The 18,194-nt window shown below is 44.5% G+C and overlaps 1 protein-coding gene across 2 annotated transcripts in view; it reads left to right on the top strand.

The window, feature by feature from the left end:
* The first annotated feature begins 5,040 nt into the window (after positions 1-5,040).
* The window catches only part of fbln5 (fibulin 5), a 69,760-nt gene continuing 56,606 nt past the window's right edge, over positions 5,041-18,194 (top strand). For both annotated transcript variants that reach the window (XM_080201953.1, XM_080201951.1), the window contains exons 1-2: positions 5,041-5,213; positions 18,113-18,194. In XM_080201953.1, the coding sequence (XP_080058079.1) occupies positions 5,200-5,213; positions 18,113-18,194 (96 nt within the window). In that variant the 5' untranslated portion in view covers positions 5,041-5,199. The remainder of the gene's footprint in view (positions 5,214-18,112) is intronic.

Genomic DNA, 18,194 nt, shown 5'->3' with positions numbered 1-18,194 from the left:
AGAGGAAGTCATCTTTAAATTAGAGCCAGAAGTCAAATTAGGAAAGGGCTCCACACATGATGAGTGGTAGACATCGGTAATTTTCCACCACAATTGATCATAGGAACCCTACAGTGGAGAAGGAGGCCATTCAGCCCACCGAGTCTGCACGGACAATAATCCCACCTAGGTCCTTTCCCTGTCACCCCATATATTTACCCCATTAATCCCGTTAACCAACACACCCTGGGACACCTAAGAGGCAATTTGGCATAGCCAATCAACCTAACCTGCACACCATTGGCATGTGGGAGGAACACAGTAAAAAGTCTGACAACACCAGGTTTTAGTCCAACCTATTTATTTGATAATTATCAAATAAATAGGTTGGACTAAAACCTGGTGTTGTCAGACTTTTTACTGTGTTTACGCCAGTCCAACGCCGGCATACCCACATCATGTGGGAGGAAACCAGAGCAGCCAGAAGAAACCCACGCAGATACAGAGAGAACATGTGGACTCCATACAGACAGTGACCTAAACCGAGAATCGAACCCGGGTCAATGGTGCTGTGAAGCAGCAGTGCCAACCACTGCCACCATACCAATTTGAGAAATGATTTCATTTATATCAGATATCTTTACATAGTCCCTATTATTCAACACTCTATCAGAGTTCACTGAGTTAGTATTAGTGGTTGTGGTATATTTTAGAATAATCTATAACACTTGTAGCAGATGCAAGAAGCATGTAGCAGGAAAGTTTTCAGTGAGTTTTACTGTGAAATCCTGATGAATGGTGGAAAAATCATAGAAAGGCTGTCATTCACCGAACTAGTTGTGTAATTAGCAATTTCTGGTTGTCATTAGAGTCTGCTTTATTTCTCGATCGCTCAGATCATTTGGAAGAGTGAACAGCTGCACGACCAGCTGCAGAGGCATTGCAAATCTGAAATGTTGTTACTTCAATGAAATAGGCTTATCATTGTTATTTTTGTAAGGCGGTGTGGTTTTGGAATTATTTTACAGCTGCTCTATGTTAACAGTTACCATACCTTTTCTTAACCGGGGCCTGTCGCTTTAAATGGAGCTAGCCCCCTTTTTTACCTGGATCTGTTCCCCTCTTGTTAACTGGAGGTTTCCCCCTGTTGGTAACGTGAGCTGTCCCCCTTTATAAACTGGAATTCTCCTCCTGTTAACTAATGGATTCTAACTGCTGAACACCCAAACTCCATCATTATTTCTGCCGTATTTGCATTTTTGACTGAGGCAAACAAATATATTTATATATTAAAAATACATTTAATATGTTAAAATGCAGAATCACTTAATATTCTAATATATACTTTGAAAATCATGTATCATTCATTTTAATGCTGTTATTGCATTCACATATGAGCAAACTGTTAACAACAGGGCAAAAGCTTCAGTTTACAAGATGGACAGCCTCAGTTAATAACAGGGAGAAAGCACTCCGCCTGTCGTTAACTGGACTGGAGCGCTCCGCCTGTCGTTAACTGGACTGGAGCGCTCCGCCTGTCGTTAACTGGACTGGAGCGCTCCGCCTGTCGTTAACTGGACTGGAGCGCTCCGCCTGTCGTTAACTGGAGCGCTCTGCCTGTTGTTAACTGGAGCGCTCCGCCTGTCGTTGACTGATGTCTTTCTATCAAAGCTGAGGATGGTTGAGAGATCAAATAATGCTTCACTTTTTCAGAACATGGTCATTTCCACCATTTTCAGGCCAGGTGTCACGTGGGTTGAATGGTTTGAACCAATTCCTTTAAATGACATACACAAATACACTTACAGCATGATGTCTACGTATTTTTACTTTTCACCCTCTGAGTTGACTCAGCGCCATTTAACTCCTGTCGATTCGCATTTTAATGAAGCAAGTGCCGTGGGAAATAGGCACAGCAAGCTCCGAATGTGCACGCTGACAGAATATCCAACAATTGCAATTAAAATCCAAACAAGACAGCAGCAGGAGAATTCACTGAAAGGTTACTGTCTTCTTACTTATTTACAGAAGCTGTTCCCAGGATTTGGGGAGGCATGAGCTTCTTGGGTCAAAGGGTCTGTTTCTGAGCTGTGCATACCAAATGATATAAAAATGTCGAATAATGTAAAGATCATATAAACGATGTAAAAATGTCAAAGCTTGACCTAATGGAATGAAATTACAGAAGAAGGAATTGCCATTCAACCCATTGAATGTCCATCTAATCGATTGTCCAGGATGAAGGGTGCTCTGCAATGTATTTAAAGAATAGGCACTGATGAAATGGCACAGTGGTTAGCACTGCTGCCCCACAGCACCAGGGACCCAGTTTGATTCCTGGCTTGGGTCAGTGTGTGTGTAAAGTTTGCACATTCTCCCCATGTCTCCATGTCTCTCCTCCGGATACTCCAGTTTCCTCCCACACTCCAAGGATGTGCAGGTTAGGTGGATTAGCCGAGCTAACTTGCCCCTTAGTATCCAATGATGTGTTAGTCAGGGGCATTAACGGATAAATAAGTGTGATTACAGGAAAGGGTTGGATGCTCTGTTGGAGAGTTGGTGCAAACTCAATGGGCTGAATGGCCTCCTTTTGTGCTGCAGAAATTTGATGATTCTATAAAAGTACCAGTGATGGAATCCTGAAATATATCTCTTCTTCATATTGTCCAAGAAACTCCATTATCTGAATCTACCATTCACATCTTTTTCCTTCGTAGTCTGTCCCTCAGGAACAAGGATGACCTACTTGTCCTCCGGTTCCATGGGTTTTGGGATGGCCACAAAGTCCAATACATGATCTGTAGGCTCTGAGCTGTGGGGCAGGTTGAAGGCTTGCGTAGATGTTTGGAGGTTAGTACGCACCCCCCAATGCCTTCACTTTGCCTCTGCATGCTTACGACAAAGTCTCCTGGTGTATTTGGTGCCTTGATGGTTGAACTCTCGCCGTTATACATAGCAAACACCTCCAAGAGGCAATGTGGAATTAACCAGATCATCTGATTTGGAGATGTTGATTGAGGTGTAACCATTTTCCAGGGGCAATTCTGCTGCTTTTCTTTGTGATAGTAAGTGGGATCCTTTAAGTCCTCCGCAGCAAGCAGATGGAGCCTCCATTTAACATTTCATCTGTAAAACAGCACCCTCTGACAATGCAGCACTCCCTCAGAACTGCACTGAAGTGTTGGCCTTGATTTGTGTGCTCAAGCCTCGGACTGGGATTTGAACTCAGAACACCTCGTGAGTCAGAGGCAAAGGTGCTGCCAGCCAGGTCGGGATTGGCACTGACAAATCCAAATAGTGAAGGATTTATGAATTCTGCGACCCATGAAATGGGGGCTGGTTGAGGCACCAATGCTACTTCCTGGATGTCAGCATTCCACTAGATATCAAACCAAAATTAAGAGCTGGATCTCGGGTCTCCATTTAATTGCCATTTCATCCCCCTGATGCTTTCCTGCTCCTGGCTGGTCACCGCTCCACCTTTGAGTCAGGCAATTTGACTTGAACTGCAAATGTAAACTTGCATTCCCAACATTGCCCTGGGTAATCAACGACCACGTTTAACTAGCACTTCATTCAAACATAGAAGATAGGATCAGGAAGAGCCAATTTTGGCCCTTTGAGCCTACTCCGCCATTCATTAAGATCATACCTGATCATCCAACTCAATAGCCTAATCCTTCTTTTCCCCCCATAACCTTTGATCCCATTTGCCCCAAGTGCTATACCCAGCTGCCTCTTGGATTCACTTAATGTTTTGGCATCGACTACTTCCTGTGCTAATGAATTCCACAGGCTCACCACTCTTTGGGTGAAGAAATATCTCCTCACCTCCGTCCTAAGTGGTCTACCCTGAATTCTCAAACTGTGACCCCTGGTTCTGGACCCCCCGTATCAGAAACATCCTCCCTGCATCCCCCCGTCTAGACCTGTTAGAATAAGTCCCTATGAGATCCCCCCACATTCGGCTGAACTCCAGTGAAACAATCCTAACCTAGTCGCTCTCCCCTCATACATCTGTCCGGCCACGCCCAGAATCAGCCCGGTAAACCTACACTGCACTCCCTCAAGAGCCAGAACATCCTCAGAAGAGGAGACCAAAACTGCGTACAATACTCTAGGTGTGGCCTCACCAAGGCCCTGTATAATTGCATCAACGCATCCCCACTCCTGTACTCGAAACCTCTCCCAACGAAAGCCAACAAATCATTTGCCTTCTTTACCGCCTGCTGCACCTGCCCGCTTACCTTCAGTGACTGGTCTACAATGACACCCAGGTCCCGCTGCACATTGCAAAGGAGAATGACACTTCCGAACACTCCTTACACTGTCTCGGTGAGATCTGTGCAGGTAATAATTAAGACACTTCAGGATCACGAGGTGTCCAAAGTGGAGACTGTTTCTGGTCGACTCTACGGTGAAGATGTCGGATAACAACGGGCTACCTTCGTTCCGAGGCACCGAGATGAGAGCTGGACCTTTCTCTGCACCGTAAAGTGTATCTGCGAGCGTGCTTCGCTGCCTCTGCGCACACCGCCTATAAAAGGTGCAGTAACATTCCCCCAGACTCCCATCCATTCGAAGGGAAAAAGTTGCACAAGTGTTCTGTATATCCCGTTTAAATTGGTACTGACTTTATAGCAAACATCAATGTGTTGGCGCTTTTCCAGAATCATTTTAATTTAATACAAATTCAGATCCCATGAGCTAACGTAGAAAAGCAATGACCCATCAGATTTTGCGGTTTCAACAAGCCGAAGGTTTCTAACTTTCCAAGAGGACGGAGCATGGAGCCCTAAACTGCCAAGATCCACAAGCTGGTTGTGGGAACTCACGCCAGTTGGTGCTTGGTAATTTAAACCAGCTGTCAGCAACACACACAGACTCCCATTTGCGTTTTTAAGCGTACTTCCAGGATGAAGTGTTCATTTTTAGCATTCTTTGTCCAATTGGTTTAATGCTGCATTGAAAGGGGGGCTTGAACGGAACCAGGTGCTGCTCACTCCGACACCAGTATCTCCAAGATAAGTGTGGGGGGGGGTGGGGAGAAAAAAACTTGCGCGGAGGAAGGACCGTCAGCTTTTTGCAAATTGAAATCCGGCAGCTACACAAATCTCAAAGGAGCCTATTAGAGAGAAAAGGGGAAATATACAAGCAGTTCTGCCGAACATCTGTGCCCTGGATTTTTAACTCTACTTTTCAGGGAAACACAACACTTGAATGAAAAAAATCAGGTAGGTGAGTTCTGCAATAAACAGCTGAGAACAGCTGATTATCCAGGTTAACAGGGTACTCACCTTAGGAAGTGTGATTTTTCTTGATAAACTATTGTACTAACATTGCTGGAGAATACATGTAAAATAGGGACATGGTAAGTGATGTGTGTCAAACCCACAATCATCGTACCATGTAGTGTTTTAATCTCTATTACAGAGCGAAGGCAACTCGATAAAGTTTCAACTATAAAGGCTCTATTGCCAATAGAATGTTTATATATATATAAGATCATCAATGTGAGGCTAGACTAAAAGTGCTCCTGTGTATTCCCGCACAGCCGCTCCTTGACCTGCTCTCTGCGCCCTCCTGCGGATTCCCGCTGGAGCAATCCATTAGATCCTCGCTGGTCATGAGGTCCTCGGAACATGCCCACCCCTCCCCCTTTCAAGGGCCACGCTACTACAGTCCTGATGATCAGAGTATTATCAGATACTGATCAGACTGAGAACTGGAATCCCTGCAGTGCAGAAGGAGGCTGTTCGACCCATCGAATCTGCACCGACTCAGCATCTTAACCAGGTCCACATCACCCTCCCTCCCCACCCCCCTACCACTACTTGCCTGCCCAATCCCCGTAACCTCGAATCTACCTTGCCTACACAGCTTGGGACATTAAGGGGCAGTTCAGCAAGGCCAATCCACCTAACCTGCACAACTTTGGACACAATTTATTTTATTCATTCAAGGAATATAGCTTTCAGTGGCTAAGCCAGTATTTCTTGCCCACCTCTAATTACCCTTGAGAAGTTAGATTCACAATTAGTGGATCAAAAGATTATTTCCATAAAAATTACTCCTGACACAACATCAGGCTATAACTTCTTGTGTACTCCAGCAGAAGACCTTAAACTTTTGAAATTGTTATTTAAAAGTTTTAATCAGTTTGATATATTTTGGGCACTGGGCTTGACATTTTTTGAATAATAAAATTACTTGCGTAGATTGTCTTTTAATTTGCAAAAAAAAATCAAATATTGTAATAAAAATGTCGGGTGCGATCTTAACCTGCCTTTCATGCCGTGCTCCTGCTACAGCGAGGTTGGAGAATTTGGTGGCCAGCCTCATCTCCATTCACTACAGCGAGATGGGAAAATCCTGCTGGTGTGAACGGTGGTAAGATTGAAGTCAAAGTATTGCAGAAAATGAGGAACATAACGTGCATCCAAATATTACATCTATTCTGAACAGAAAAGGCTCAAAGTACTCAACAGGTCAGGCAGCATCTGTGGAGAGAGAAACAGAGTAAACGTTTTGAGTCGAACATGACTTTTCGGAACACAGTATCAGGATCTGTTCTAAAGAAGGGTGTTTGGTTACACGTTATTAATGAAAAAATAGCATTTAGTGACCCATAGTTTAAACCTATCTCACTTCTTCCTTAGACAGCCAGCAAGCTGAGCTGAGGGGAGGCGATGGCCTAGTGGTATTATCACTGGACTATTAATCCAGAAACTCAGCTAAACTTCTGGGGGCCTGGGTTCGAATCCCACCACGGCAGATAGTGGAATTTGAATTCAATAAAAAATAATCTGGAATTAAAAGTCTGTGATGAGCATGAGACCATTGTCGATTGTCAGGAAAGCCCATCTGGTTCACTCGTGCCCTTTAGGGAAGGAAATCTGCCGTTCTTATCTGGTCTGGCCTACATGTGACTCCAGGGCCACAGCACTGTGGTTGACTCTCAACTGCCCTTGAAATGGTCCAGCAAGCCACTCAGTTGTATCAATCACTACGATGTCAATAAAAAGAAGTTAAACCGCACAGACAACCTTGCATCGACCTAGGTACTGGAAAAGACAATGGCAAAACAAACAGCCCTGTTAACCTGGCAAAGTCCTCCTTACTAACATCTGGGGGGCTAGTGCCAAAATTGGGAGGGCTGCCTCACAGACTAGCCCAGCCACAGCCTGGCATAATCATTTTCATGGAATCATACCTTACAGATCACACCCCATTACCAACCCTGGATATGTCCTGTCTCACTGGCAGGAGAGGCCCAGCAGAGGCGGTGGTGCAGTGCTTGACAGTCAGGAGAGAGAGTTGCCCTGGGAATCCGCAATGCTCTATGATATAGTTCAATCACTCTGAAGAGTTTGTGTGGTTTGACCTGCCTGGAGTTAGCTTGGAATTGCTGCCCTTATTCATTTTAAATTGTTATCATTTGCTCTGTCTTTCCTCATTGTGTAAGCCTGTTTATAATTCCCAGGACCACACTTCTGGCTGCTTGTAAAATTTGGAACGTTATTCATTCTCAGATTTCCGGCGCTATCGCTGGATTTAATGAGGCTCGAAAATATCCCACTGCAGGTCCGGTTATCTGAATATTCAACCACTCCAGATTTTTTTAATGATCATTTTGTAACTAATCACTGTGATCTCCAGGATTTTGCAAGCTGTCAAAGTGGCAGTCATGTGGAATCAAACAAATCCCCTCCCCGCTCGCATACACGTATGTCTCAGATTACAGAAAAGAGACTAGTCTCTAGAGACTAGATGCTATGTTACAGCAGGGATTGGAGATCGGACTCTGCCTTCAGAATTGGCAGTGATATCGCAGGCATGGCTTATGGTTTATCAATGTCTCGAGAAATGCAACAAAGTTCATCATGAACACATGAATTAGGAGCCAGCGTATGCCATTCAGCCCCTCAAACCTGCTTGCACAATGGCATAGTGCTTAGCGCTGTTGTCTCACAGCACTAGGGATCCCGGTTCAGTTCCAGTTTTGGGTCACGCTGAGTCTGCACATCCTTCCCGTGTCGGCGTGGGTTTCCTCCAGGTGCTCCTGTTTCCTCCGATACTCTGAAAGACATGCTGTTAGGTGCATCGGCCATGCTAAATTCTTTCTCAGTGTACCGCACAGGCAGCAGAGTGTGGCGACGAGGGGATTTTCACAGTAACTTCATTTCACTGTAATATAAGCCGACTTGTGACACTAATAAACTTTAAACTCATGGCTAAACTGATTGTGGCCTCTACTTTCCTATCTACCCCCTGCCACCCACTTTTGACTTCTTTGTCAATCAAGAGTCTATCGAACCCAGCCTTAGAAATATTCAATAACACTGCCTCCACTGCTTTTGATTTGATTTATTATTGTCACATATATTAACATACAGAAAAAAATGTTGTTTCTTGCATGCTATATGGAAAAAAACATACCGTTCACAGAGAAGGAAATGAGAGTGTGCAGAATGTAGTATTACAATCATAGCTAGGGTATAGAGAAAGATTAGCTTAATGCAAAGTAAGTCCATTCAAAAAGCCTGACAGCAGCATGGAAGAAGCTGTTCTTGAGCCGGTTGGTACGTGACCTCAGACTTTTGTATCTTTTTCCTGAAGGAAGAAGGTGGAAGAGAGAATGTCCAGGGTGTGTGGTCCTTATTTATGCTGGCTGTTTTGCTGAGGCAGTGGGAAGTGTAGGCAGAGTCAATGGATGGGAGGTTGGTTTGCTTGATGGATTGGGCTATATACACTACCATTTGTATTTCCTGGTGGCCTTGGGCAGAGCAGGAGCCATACCAAGCTGTGATTCAACCAGAAAGAATGCTTCCTATGGTGCATCTGTACAAGTTGGTGACAGTCATAGCTAACATGCCAAATTTCCTTAGTCTTCTGAGAATTTAGAGGCATTGGTGGGCTTTCTTAACTATAGTGTCGGCATGGGGGAACCAGGACAGGTTATTGGTGATCTGGACATCTAAAAACTTAAAGCTCTCACCCTTTCTACTTCATCCCCATTGATGTAGGCAAGGACATGTTTTCCTTTACGTTTCCTGAAGTCAATGACAATCTCCTTCATTTTGTTGACATTGAGGGAGAGATTATTGTTGCCACACCAGTTCACCAGATTCTCTATCTCATTCCTGTACTCTGTCTCGTCATTATCTGAGATCCAACCTACTACGGTGGTGTCATCAGCAAACTTGAAAAGCGAATTGGAGGGGAATTTGGCTGCACAGTCATAGGTATATAAGGAGTATTAGTAGGGGGCTGAGAACACAGCCCTGCGGATCACTGATGTTGAGGATGATTGCTGAGGAGGTGTCGTTGCCTATCCTTACTGATTGTAGTCTGTGAGTTAGGGAGTTCAGGATCTAGTCGCTGAGGTAAATGCCGAGGCCCAGGCTACAGAATTTGGAGATGAGTTTCGTGGGAATAATAGTGTTGAAGGCTGAGCTATGGTCAATAAATAGGAATCTGACATAAGTGTCCTTGTTGTCTAGGTGTTCCAGGGTTGAGTGTGGAGCCAGGAAAACAACATTTGCTGTGGACCTGTTGCGATGGTAGACAAAGTGTAGTGGATCCAGGTAGTCTGGGAGGCCAGAGTTGATTCACGCCATGACTAAGCACTTCATAATGATGTCCACTTCTGCAGAACAGAATTCCACAACCAACCCTTATAGACCAGAAACTTCCCCTCGTTTGTGTCTTAAATAGGAGACCACATATTTAAAAATAAGTCCCCAAGTCCTAGTCTCTCCCACAAGGGGAAACATCCATCAGCACCTACCCTGTCAAACCCCCTCAGGATGTCTCAATAAGATCACCTCATATTCTTCTAAACTCCAATGGATACAGATCTAACTCGGCCAACTTTTTCTAACAGGACAACCCCTTCACCCCCTCAGTACTGCACTGGTGTCGGCCTAGATTCAGTGGGACCTGAAGCTAAAATCTTCTGATAGGGAAGTGGGTGGTGGGGGCAGGGGGAGGTTTGGTGGATGAGTGGTGGAAGAGGAGGAGGGAGTGGGGTCATGGTGGCGAGGGAAATGCCAACCAAGTGGCAGCTGATAACTTCCCGATGTGAAAATAAAATTGAATAGATTACCTTTTTTTGCAGAAGCAATAGTGGGCATCGGGAAGGTGTCCAATGTTGCTGTGACAGTGAAGAGACAGGAGTTTGAGGAAAGAGGAGGTTGGAGAGTTTTGTTTTTAAATGGCGGTATAGCTTGATAATGTCTATCACAGAATAATGGATTGTAACAAAGTGGAAAAATAAAATGTTTTGTTGTTGATGTTACCTCCCTTTCCTCCTCTCCTTTTCCTGAAATGAACTACCTGGCTCTCCAGATATCACTGTGAGACTGTCACTAATTGGTAAAAATCATTCTTATCCAGGATTCCTGCTGGATTAGAAAGTCCAGCCTTGAATTTTAAATGTGTACTTCCATGTTCATGTTCTCTACAAAATGATGCAGTAACCTGGGGCAGAATTCTCCCGTTTGTGATGGAGGCTGGCTTCGATGGTCCTCATCCCACTGACCAGAATGGTGGGATCCAGCATCAGATTCTGTGCTTGGAACCTCATTAATTATACACAGGCAATTTCCCCCCTTGACTCTCCTGGTGGGCCGGTAGCTGATCCTGCGCCCTCCACCCCCCCAATCTCTCCAATCTCCCCCTCCCCCCATTGGGTTCGAGGTCCAGGTGCCATATTTCAATACTAGTCCAGCACACACTCTGTATCGAGCAGTGTAATTGGGCAGCAGACTCATGGATGTGAGAAATGGGAGAGTTGTTGGGAACAGGGGAATTCTCAATGGTTTGTTGGCTCTGTCTGATATTGGCCACTTCCTTGTGCAACATTCTCTCTCACATCAGATCCTTCCCCCTAGCTGTTGCCAGCAGTAGCTCTCCCCATTTGTATAGGAAAGTTATGCAAGAGGCTACTACAAACCACCATGATCCTTGATGCTCTCTTGGGGTTATACTGTAAGGGACTCTCCGGAAGGGTTAAGAATCTCAAGTGAATGCCCAATGGTGGTGGATCTATTTGAACCATAGCTCATTCCCTCTGGTCTTCACAGGAATTCTTGAGCGATGGAGTGGGGTCATCAGCCAGGTTTGGAGCAGACATACTCCATTTCCCAGCAGACAGCCTGTGACATGTTGTTCCTTGTCAGAGTGGGATGGGGGTTGCTGGAGTGTCACAGGATTTGAGTGATGCCTGAATGATGGGCAAATACTTGCATGAACCACTGGTGGTCACAGATCAGATGCACATTGGGGAGGTTCAACCCTGTGCTTGCTGCTTGCAACTCTTCTGCCTACATGTGTGTATTTGATGGTATCCTATACTTATTGGAAGTGTAACATTGCAATGGATGTTGGATTCCACAGGCCAGTGGAACACTGCCCTTTCCGACTAGCTCTTAGGATCCATTGGGAACATAATGAAATCATCAGCCTTGGCAAACAGAACATGTGTGACTTGCTTTGTTCAGGAATGCACCACCGACGGATTTATACAGCAGCTCCCCACCTGCAGTGTGGAGTGCCCCGGTATAACTGTGATGTACAGACAATGCTGTGGCAGTGGGTCCTATCTCTGGCTATAACACTCTGTAAGTTTTCACTTACAATCTCTTGTCAGCATCTTAATTTCCTCCTAAACTGCTCCTCCAAGGAGTTTATCGACCCCAGGAGGAGAAATGAAGACAACAGCTTTCCTTCTTCAATGATTCCTTGACTAGCAAGTGCTAATCCCTGAAAATTCGGGTGAAATTCTTGTTCCTCTTATAAGGGGTGACCAACATCACTCTGATTCTACAGTACACCAAACTCCTCCATGAGTGAATGGGACGGTGCCATGAAATGCAACAAGAAGTACAATTTCAGTTGAAAAAATGTTTTTGGAAGAAGTTCCTCTAACTCTCCATATGGGTATCAATGATGTGAGTGCTTGCAGGTGAGTTCCTCTTTAAATATTGCCCAGAGCCTCGGCAGATCCAGAATTAATCATTAACCACGCTAAAGTTCACGACAAAGATAATTGGGTCCTGCTGATATCCTGATGTGCACACTTCAATGTGACTCCTAACTTTTTCAGAAGCTCCATCTGTTTAGATCTAGGCCCTGATCACAATGATGCCAGATGGAGCATCAATGGAAATGAGTTAGCAAATTCAGTGCTTCCAATTTCACTGACCCACTCCCACCAAAAATAGGGTGAAATCTGATCATTTAGGATGTGACATCATCTGGCAAATTTGCTTCCAGCTCCCCTGCCACGCACTTTTTCAAACACTTCATTCTGGTTTTTACCCAATCCATAGCACCAAGACTGCGTAAACAACATCCTGTGTAGTTATTGTTCAATTGTTCTTGTTTGATTGTGCGAGTCTGTTAATTGACCTATACTTGCTGTGTTTGATTGGTTGAGGCTGGGTGTTGGCTCAGAGGCAAACAAACCGACAGAAGGAGCCGAAAGCATGAGAGGTTAGATATTTTAAAACATTGTTTAAAAAAATTCTGCAAGTAATGATCCTGCACATTTAGAAGCTACTCCCACCTCTACACTGCTCTGAGATAAATTAAATACATAAAATATACAAGAGTTATGATCATGGCTTTGTTTTCCATCTCACAACCTCAAACTCCTTTACCATCTTCATCATCTTTGTCTGTTCCATTGTGCTCCTTCTTATCTCTGCTATAATTCACCTTCATTTCACGGTCCTCTCCTGGCTCAGCTCATACAGTCCTCAGATGCAGAGAAACTGTGTATTTCTGAAGATGTCTTCAATGCTCGTATGGTCTCTGCCAGTTTACGAGTCTCTATCCTCAATCCCTTCCTCTTTGTTACCCTAAAACATGGTGTCAGCTTCCACATGTGCACGAGCCTCTCTGTCTCCTCCCCAGATCCAAAGACTTTTGCTGTGCTGCCCAATTCCCCTTCTGACATTAAGAATGGTATGTATATAATGCCTTTAACATAATTCAATGTCCTTCGGTGCTTTACAAGAGTGTTATGGAACAAAGTTCAACATAATCCACATAAGGGTGTATTGGACCAAATGGCCAAAGGCTTAGTCAAAGAGATAGATTTCAAGGAACGTCTTAAATGAAGGAAGAGAAGAAGAGAAATGGAGAGGTATAGTGAGGGAACTCCAGAGATTGGGGCAGAGGCAGCCAAAGATACAACCACCAGTGATGGAATGCTTAAAATTGAGCATGCTCTAAAGGAGAGGGCTGGCAGAGTGTCGAGATTCAGAGGGATTGTCGCATTGGTGGAGATAGCAGTGAAAGGGTGGGATGGCACCATGGAGTGATTTGAACACAGGGCTGAGGATTTTAAGAACATAAGAACATAAGAACATAAGAAATAGGAGCAGGAGTAGGCCATCCAGCCCTTTGAGCCTGCCCCGCCATTCAATAAGATCATGGCTGATCTGTCGCTGCTCAGTTCCACTTTCCCGCCCTCTCCCCATAACCCTTAATCCCCTCTCCTATCAAAAACCCATCAACCCGCGTCTTAAAAATATTTAGCGAGGCAGCCTCCACCACTTCAACGGGCAGAGAATTCCAGAGATTCACCACCCTTTGAGTGAAGAAGTTCCTCCTCAACTCCGTTCTAAACTGCCCCCCTTTTATCTTGAGGCTGTGCCCCCTAGTCCTATTGTCTTTTTTGAGCGGGAAGAGTCTTTCCACCTCTATCCTATCCATCCCATTCATCATCTTATACGTCTCAATGAGATCTCCTCTCATTCTTCTAAACTCTAACGAGTACAAGCCCAGTTTATTCAGCCTCTCCTCATAGCTCAACCCCCTCAACTCCGGTATCAGCCTAGTAAACCTCCTCTGCACTCCCTCCAAGGCCAAAATATCTTTGCGCAGGTGCGGCGCCCAAAAATGCACACACTACTCCAGCTGCGGCCTCACCAATGCCCTATACAGCCGCAGCAAGACCTCCCTACTTTTATATTCAATCCCCCTCGCTGTGAAGGCCAGCATCCCATTCGTTTTACAATTGAGGTTTTGCTTAATTGCAGCCAGTGTAAGTCCACAGTGTGAGGACAGACAGGAGGACTTGGTTCTCAACACCCATGTGTTATTTTGATACAATTACAATGTCAGGAATGCAATCAACTGAGCTGATTGTGAGTTAATTCCATAAAACTGCTTAGATCCCCAATTTGTGTTTGCAGTGGCCAGTAGTGGTTGCTTGCGTGTTTACTTAGCTCAGTATCAATTTCTGTGGGAAAGAAAACAGTGAGGAATTTTTATTAAATTACTGCAGGAAACATTTAGAGTAAATTACTGTAACTAAACAATTGCAGCTGCCTTGTTCCATAATCCTGCCTCATGCCGAGAAATACCTGAATACTCAAATCCATTAGTACAATTATCTCCCATTTATTAGGCACTCGTAAATAAGTGACATGTTATTAAATAGGCTTGCTTGCTACAAATAGGTGACACCCCTCATAGCAGTGAATTGCACCCTCTCCTGTAGTTAACTCAGTGCATTGTGAATCTCAGGGGGTTTAACTACCTGGTTTGAACATTAATTCCCTTGATCAGTTCGTGTTGACCAATGGCCTGAAATGCTGTTTTGTTTGTTTACTCGCCAGATGAAGATGCCAAGTGTTTTTGTCACATTCTGGGTAAGGGTTTTTGGAATTCTATCGGGCCTCACAGTTAAAAATTAGTTAGAATCACAGAATCTCTACAGTGCAGGAGGAGGTCATTTGGCCCATCAAGCCTGTACCAACAATAACCCCACCCAAGACCTATCCCCACATACTTACCCTGATAACCCCCTTGATACTAAGGGGCAATTTAGCATGGCCAATCGACCCAACCCGCACATTTTTCAAGTGTGGGAGGAAACTGGAGCACCCAGAGGAAACCCACACAAATATAGAAAGAATGTGCACTCTCCACACAGTCAGCCGAGACTGGAATTGAACCCAGGTCCCTGGAACCGTGAGGCAGCAGTGCTGACCACTGTGTCATTGTGCTGCCCCTTGAGCTAGGACAGGTGTGAAAATCGTTAAAAATGGACTCTAGTTATTTAACATCTGACCAAGTGAGGCGCGAGGGTTGGGGTAATCTTAGTATCGTTAATAGCGCTCCTGTGGCTGACCCAGTAAGTTCAGTGGTCAAGTCTACCCTGGATACTTAGGTGCAGTGATGAGGAACTGTAATAATTCCAGTTCACCTAAAATAACAACTATAGTGTTTATTTACATATAACTATAACACAGAGGCTTGCAGCCCCATGGCTACCAGTCAGCTCACAAGAAGATTCTAGAATGGAAACCCCAGCTCAACAAGGGTCATTGCCCACTTTGCTTCCCGATTGGTTCCCTGAATCATGTGACACTTCCTTTTTTTATTAGTTGATGGGATATGAGCATCGCTGGCTGGACCAGCATTTGTTGCCCCTCCTTAAGGGCATTTAAGAGTCAACCACATTGCTGTGGGTCTGGAGTCGCATGTAGGCCAGACCAGGTAAGAACATTAGTGAACCAGATGGTTCTTATATGACAATTGACAATGATTTCAAGGTCATCATTAGATTTTTGATTCCAGATGTTTGTTGAATTCAAATTTCACCATCTGCCGTGGTGGGATTTGACCCTGGGTCTCCAGGCCATTACCCTGGGTCTCTGGATTACGAGTCCAATGACAAAACCACTAGGCCACTGCCTCTGTGGATTGACCCTTAAAGATACAATCACTACAGGAGCGCTGCACTGTCACTCTCAGTGAGGTGTTGAATTAAGATCCCATCCTCCTCCTGAGTGGCTCAAGTGGGTTTTCAAGATCCATTGGCCCTATTTCGCGAGGAGGGAGCTGCGTTTCCATTAAGAAGCTTCAAGGTCATTCACCTCATGGCTGTTTGTGTGATCCTGCTGTGCACCAAACAGTTCTACTGCCATAATGCAATGCCTCATGAACTCTTGGTGAGAGGTGTCACAATTGTAAGCTTTTTGAGTTATTTTTAAAACCCGAATGCTGATGGGTTTGCAGGTAGAATATTGTGCGTTGCAAGAGTTATGCGGGACGATTTTCCTGTCAGGAGACGGGGCCTGGGGAGCACCCAACAAGTGCTGCACACCTGAGGTGCAATGTGGTTCCAGATCTCTTTATGATACACTTGCACTGGTGGATGTCAGAAATTCTGCAGCATTCCAGATGCCCAGCGCTTTGGAGGCACTCAGGGTAGGAAATATAAACGCAAAATACTGCAGATGCTGGAAAACTGGAATCAGTACAGAGAAAAGCTGGATAAACTCTGCTGGCCTGGTGGCATCCATGGAGAGAGAAACACATCTAATGTGCTGAGTTTTTTTTATATTCATGGGACATGAGCCTCGCTGGCTGACCAACATTTATTGCCCATCCCTAGTTGCCCTTGAGGGCAGTTGAGAGTCAATCCCATTGCTGTAGCTCTGGGGTCACATTTAGGCCAGACCAGGTAAAGATGGCAGATTTCCTTCCTTAAAGGACATTAGTGAACCATTTAATTCTGCAGAAGGTATATATGGATTCGAAATGTTTCACTCTATTTCTTTCTCCACAGAAGCTGCCAGATCCACTGAGTTTATCTAGCATTTTACCTATTTAGTGTGGGAAATATATACAATGTTAACTGGCTACCCTTTTATTTGAATACACTGCACAAAAATAGCCTGACATTCAACACCTGCTGGATAATCCCTGAAGCAATTGGATAGGGAGTGACATTTAGAATCATTCTGGGGCAAGAATGAAAATGGGCTGTATGGCCACCTGGAATTCCCTCCTCAAACCTCTTTATCTCCCTTTCTTTCTTTAAGATGCATCTTAAAACCTACCTTTGACTGAACTTTTGTTTAACCTCCTAATATCTCTTTTTTTATTATTTTTGTGAGCATCATTGAAAAGCTCAGCATTTATTGTCCATCTCTAATTGTCCTTGAGAAGGTGGTGGTGAGGCTGCCTCCTTGAGCAGCTGCAATGTGGTGTAGGTACACCCACAGTGTTGATGTAACTGCCGTCTTGCCCTTCTAAGGATGGTGGTTGGGATTGTAGGTTTGGAAGGTGCTAAAAGGAGGCAAGTTGCTACAGTGCATCTAGTAGATGGTAAATATTGCTGCTACTGTGCATTGGTGCTGAAGGGATTGAACGCTTAAGGTAGTGAATAGGATCTGGAGTGGTGTTGAGCTTCTTGAGTGTTGATGTGGAGATGCCGGCTTGGAATCATGAGCTTTTGGAATGCTGCTCCTTCATCAGCTGAGTCACCTGATAAAGAGGCAGCGCTCTGAAAGCTTGTGATTCCAAATAAACCTGTTGGACTTTAACCTGCTGTTGCGAGACTTCTCCTTGAGTGTGTTGAAGCTGCACTCATTCAGGAGTATATTCCATAACACTCCTGACTTGTGTCTTGTGGAAGGTGGATATGCTTTGGGGAATCAGGAGATGAGTTACTTGCCACATAATTCCAATTCTGTGACTTCCTCTTGTAATCAAGGTATTTATATGACTGGTCCAATTCAGCGGCTGGCTAATTCAATGCCCAGGCTGCTGATGGTGGGGATTAGATGATGGTAATGCTTTGAACATTAAGAGGAGATGTTTGAATCTCCCTTGTTGGACATAGTCATTGCCTGACACAAGTATGACACTATTGTGGCTTGGTTCATGATAATGTTTATTAAGAATCTTGAGATGTTGAAGTTAAAAGTGTGATACAAATGAGAGTTGTTGTTGCTCCGAGCTTGTGAACTAGAAAACCATACAGTCTAACAGGAAAAGGACACTGGCTTTCAGAGTTTGTGCGATAAACAGTTACGTATCTGCAATTATTGCATAAATCTTGTAAAACTTTAGAGCCCGTGTGATATTCAATATTTTCACTGCAATTACAGCAAATTGGGGTGTGATTGTTGTCGGTGCAGTATCAATGGGCCGAATGGCCTCCTTCTACACTGTGGGGTTTCTGTGAGAGACTATAATGACCGTGGAGGGTATTGGAACAAATCTTTTACAGGGTTGTGCATGGAAGTATGTACCTGGTAGGAATGAATGAATGGATGAATATTGCAGTGCATCATCTGTTTTCTCCTTATTGATTCTATTGCAGGATGCTGACCGTGTTGCTACTGACAGTGCTGCTGATCCAAAACGGGCAAGCTCAGGAGGCTGATTCAGCTGTATCATTTACG

This window comes from Carcharhinus amblyrhynchos, chromosome 14 (assembly GCF_965287045.1).
Source record: "Carcharhinus amblyrhynchos chromosome 14, sCarAmb.v2.hapA, whole genome shotgun sequence".
Classification (NCBI taxonomy): Eukaryota; Metazoa; Chordata; class Chondrichthyes; order Carcharhiniformes; family Carcharhinidae; genus Carcharhinus; species Carcharhinus amblyrhynchos.
This window is presented reverse-complemented; position numbering and strand designations above follow the sequence as displayed.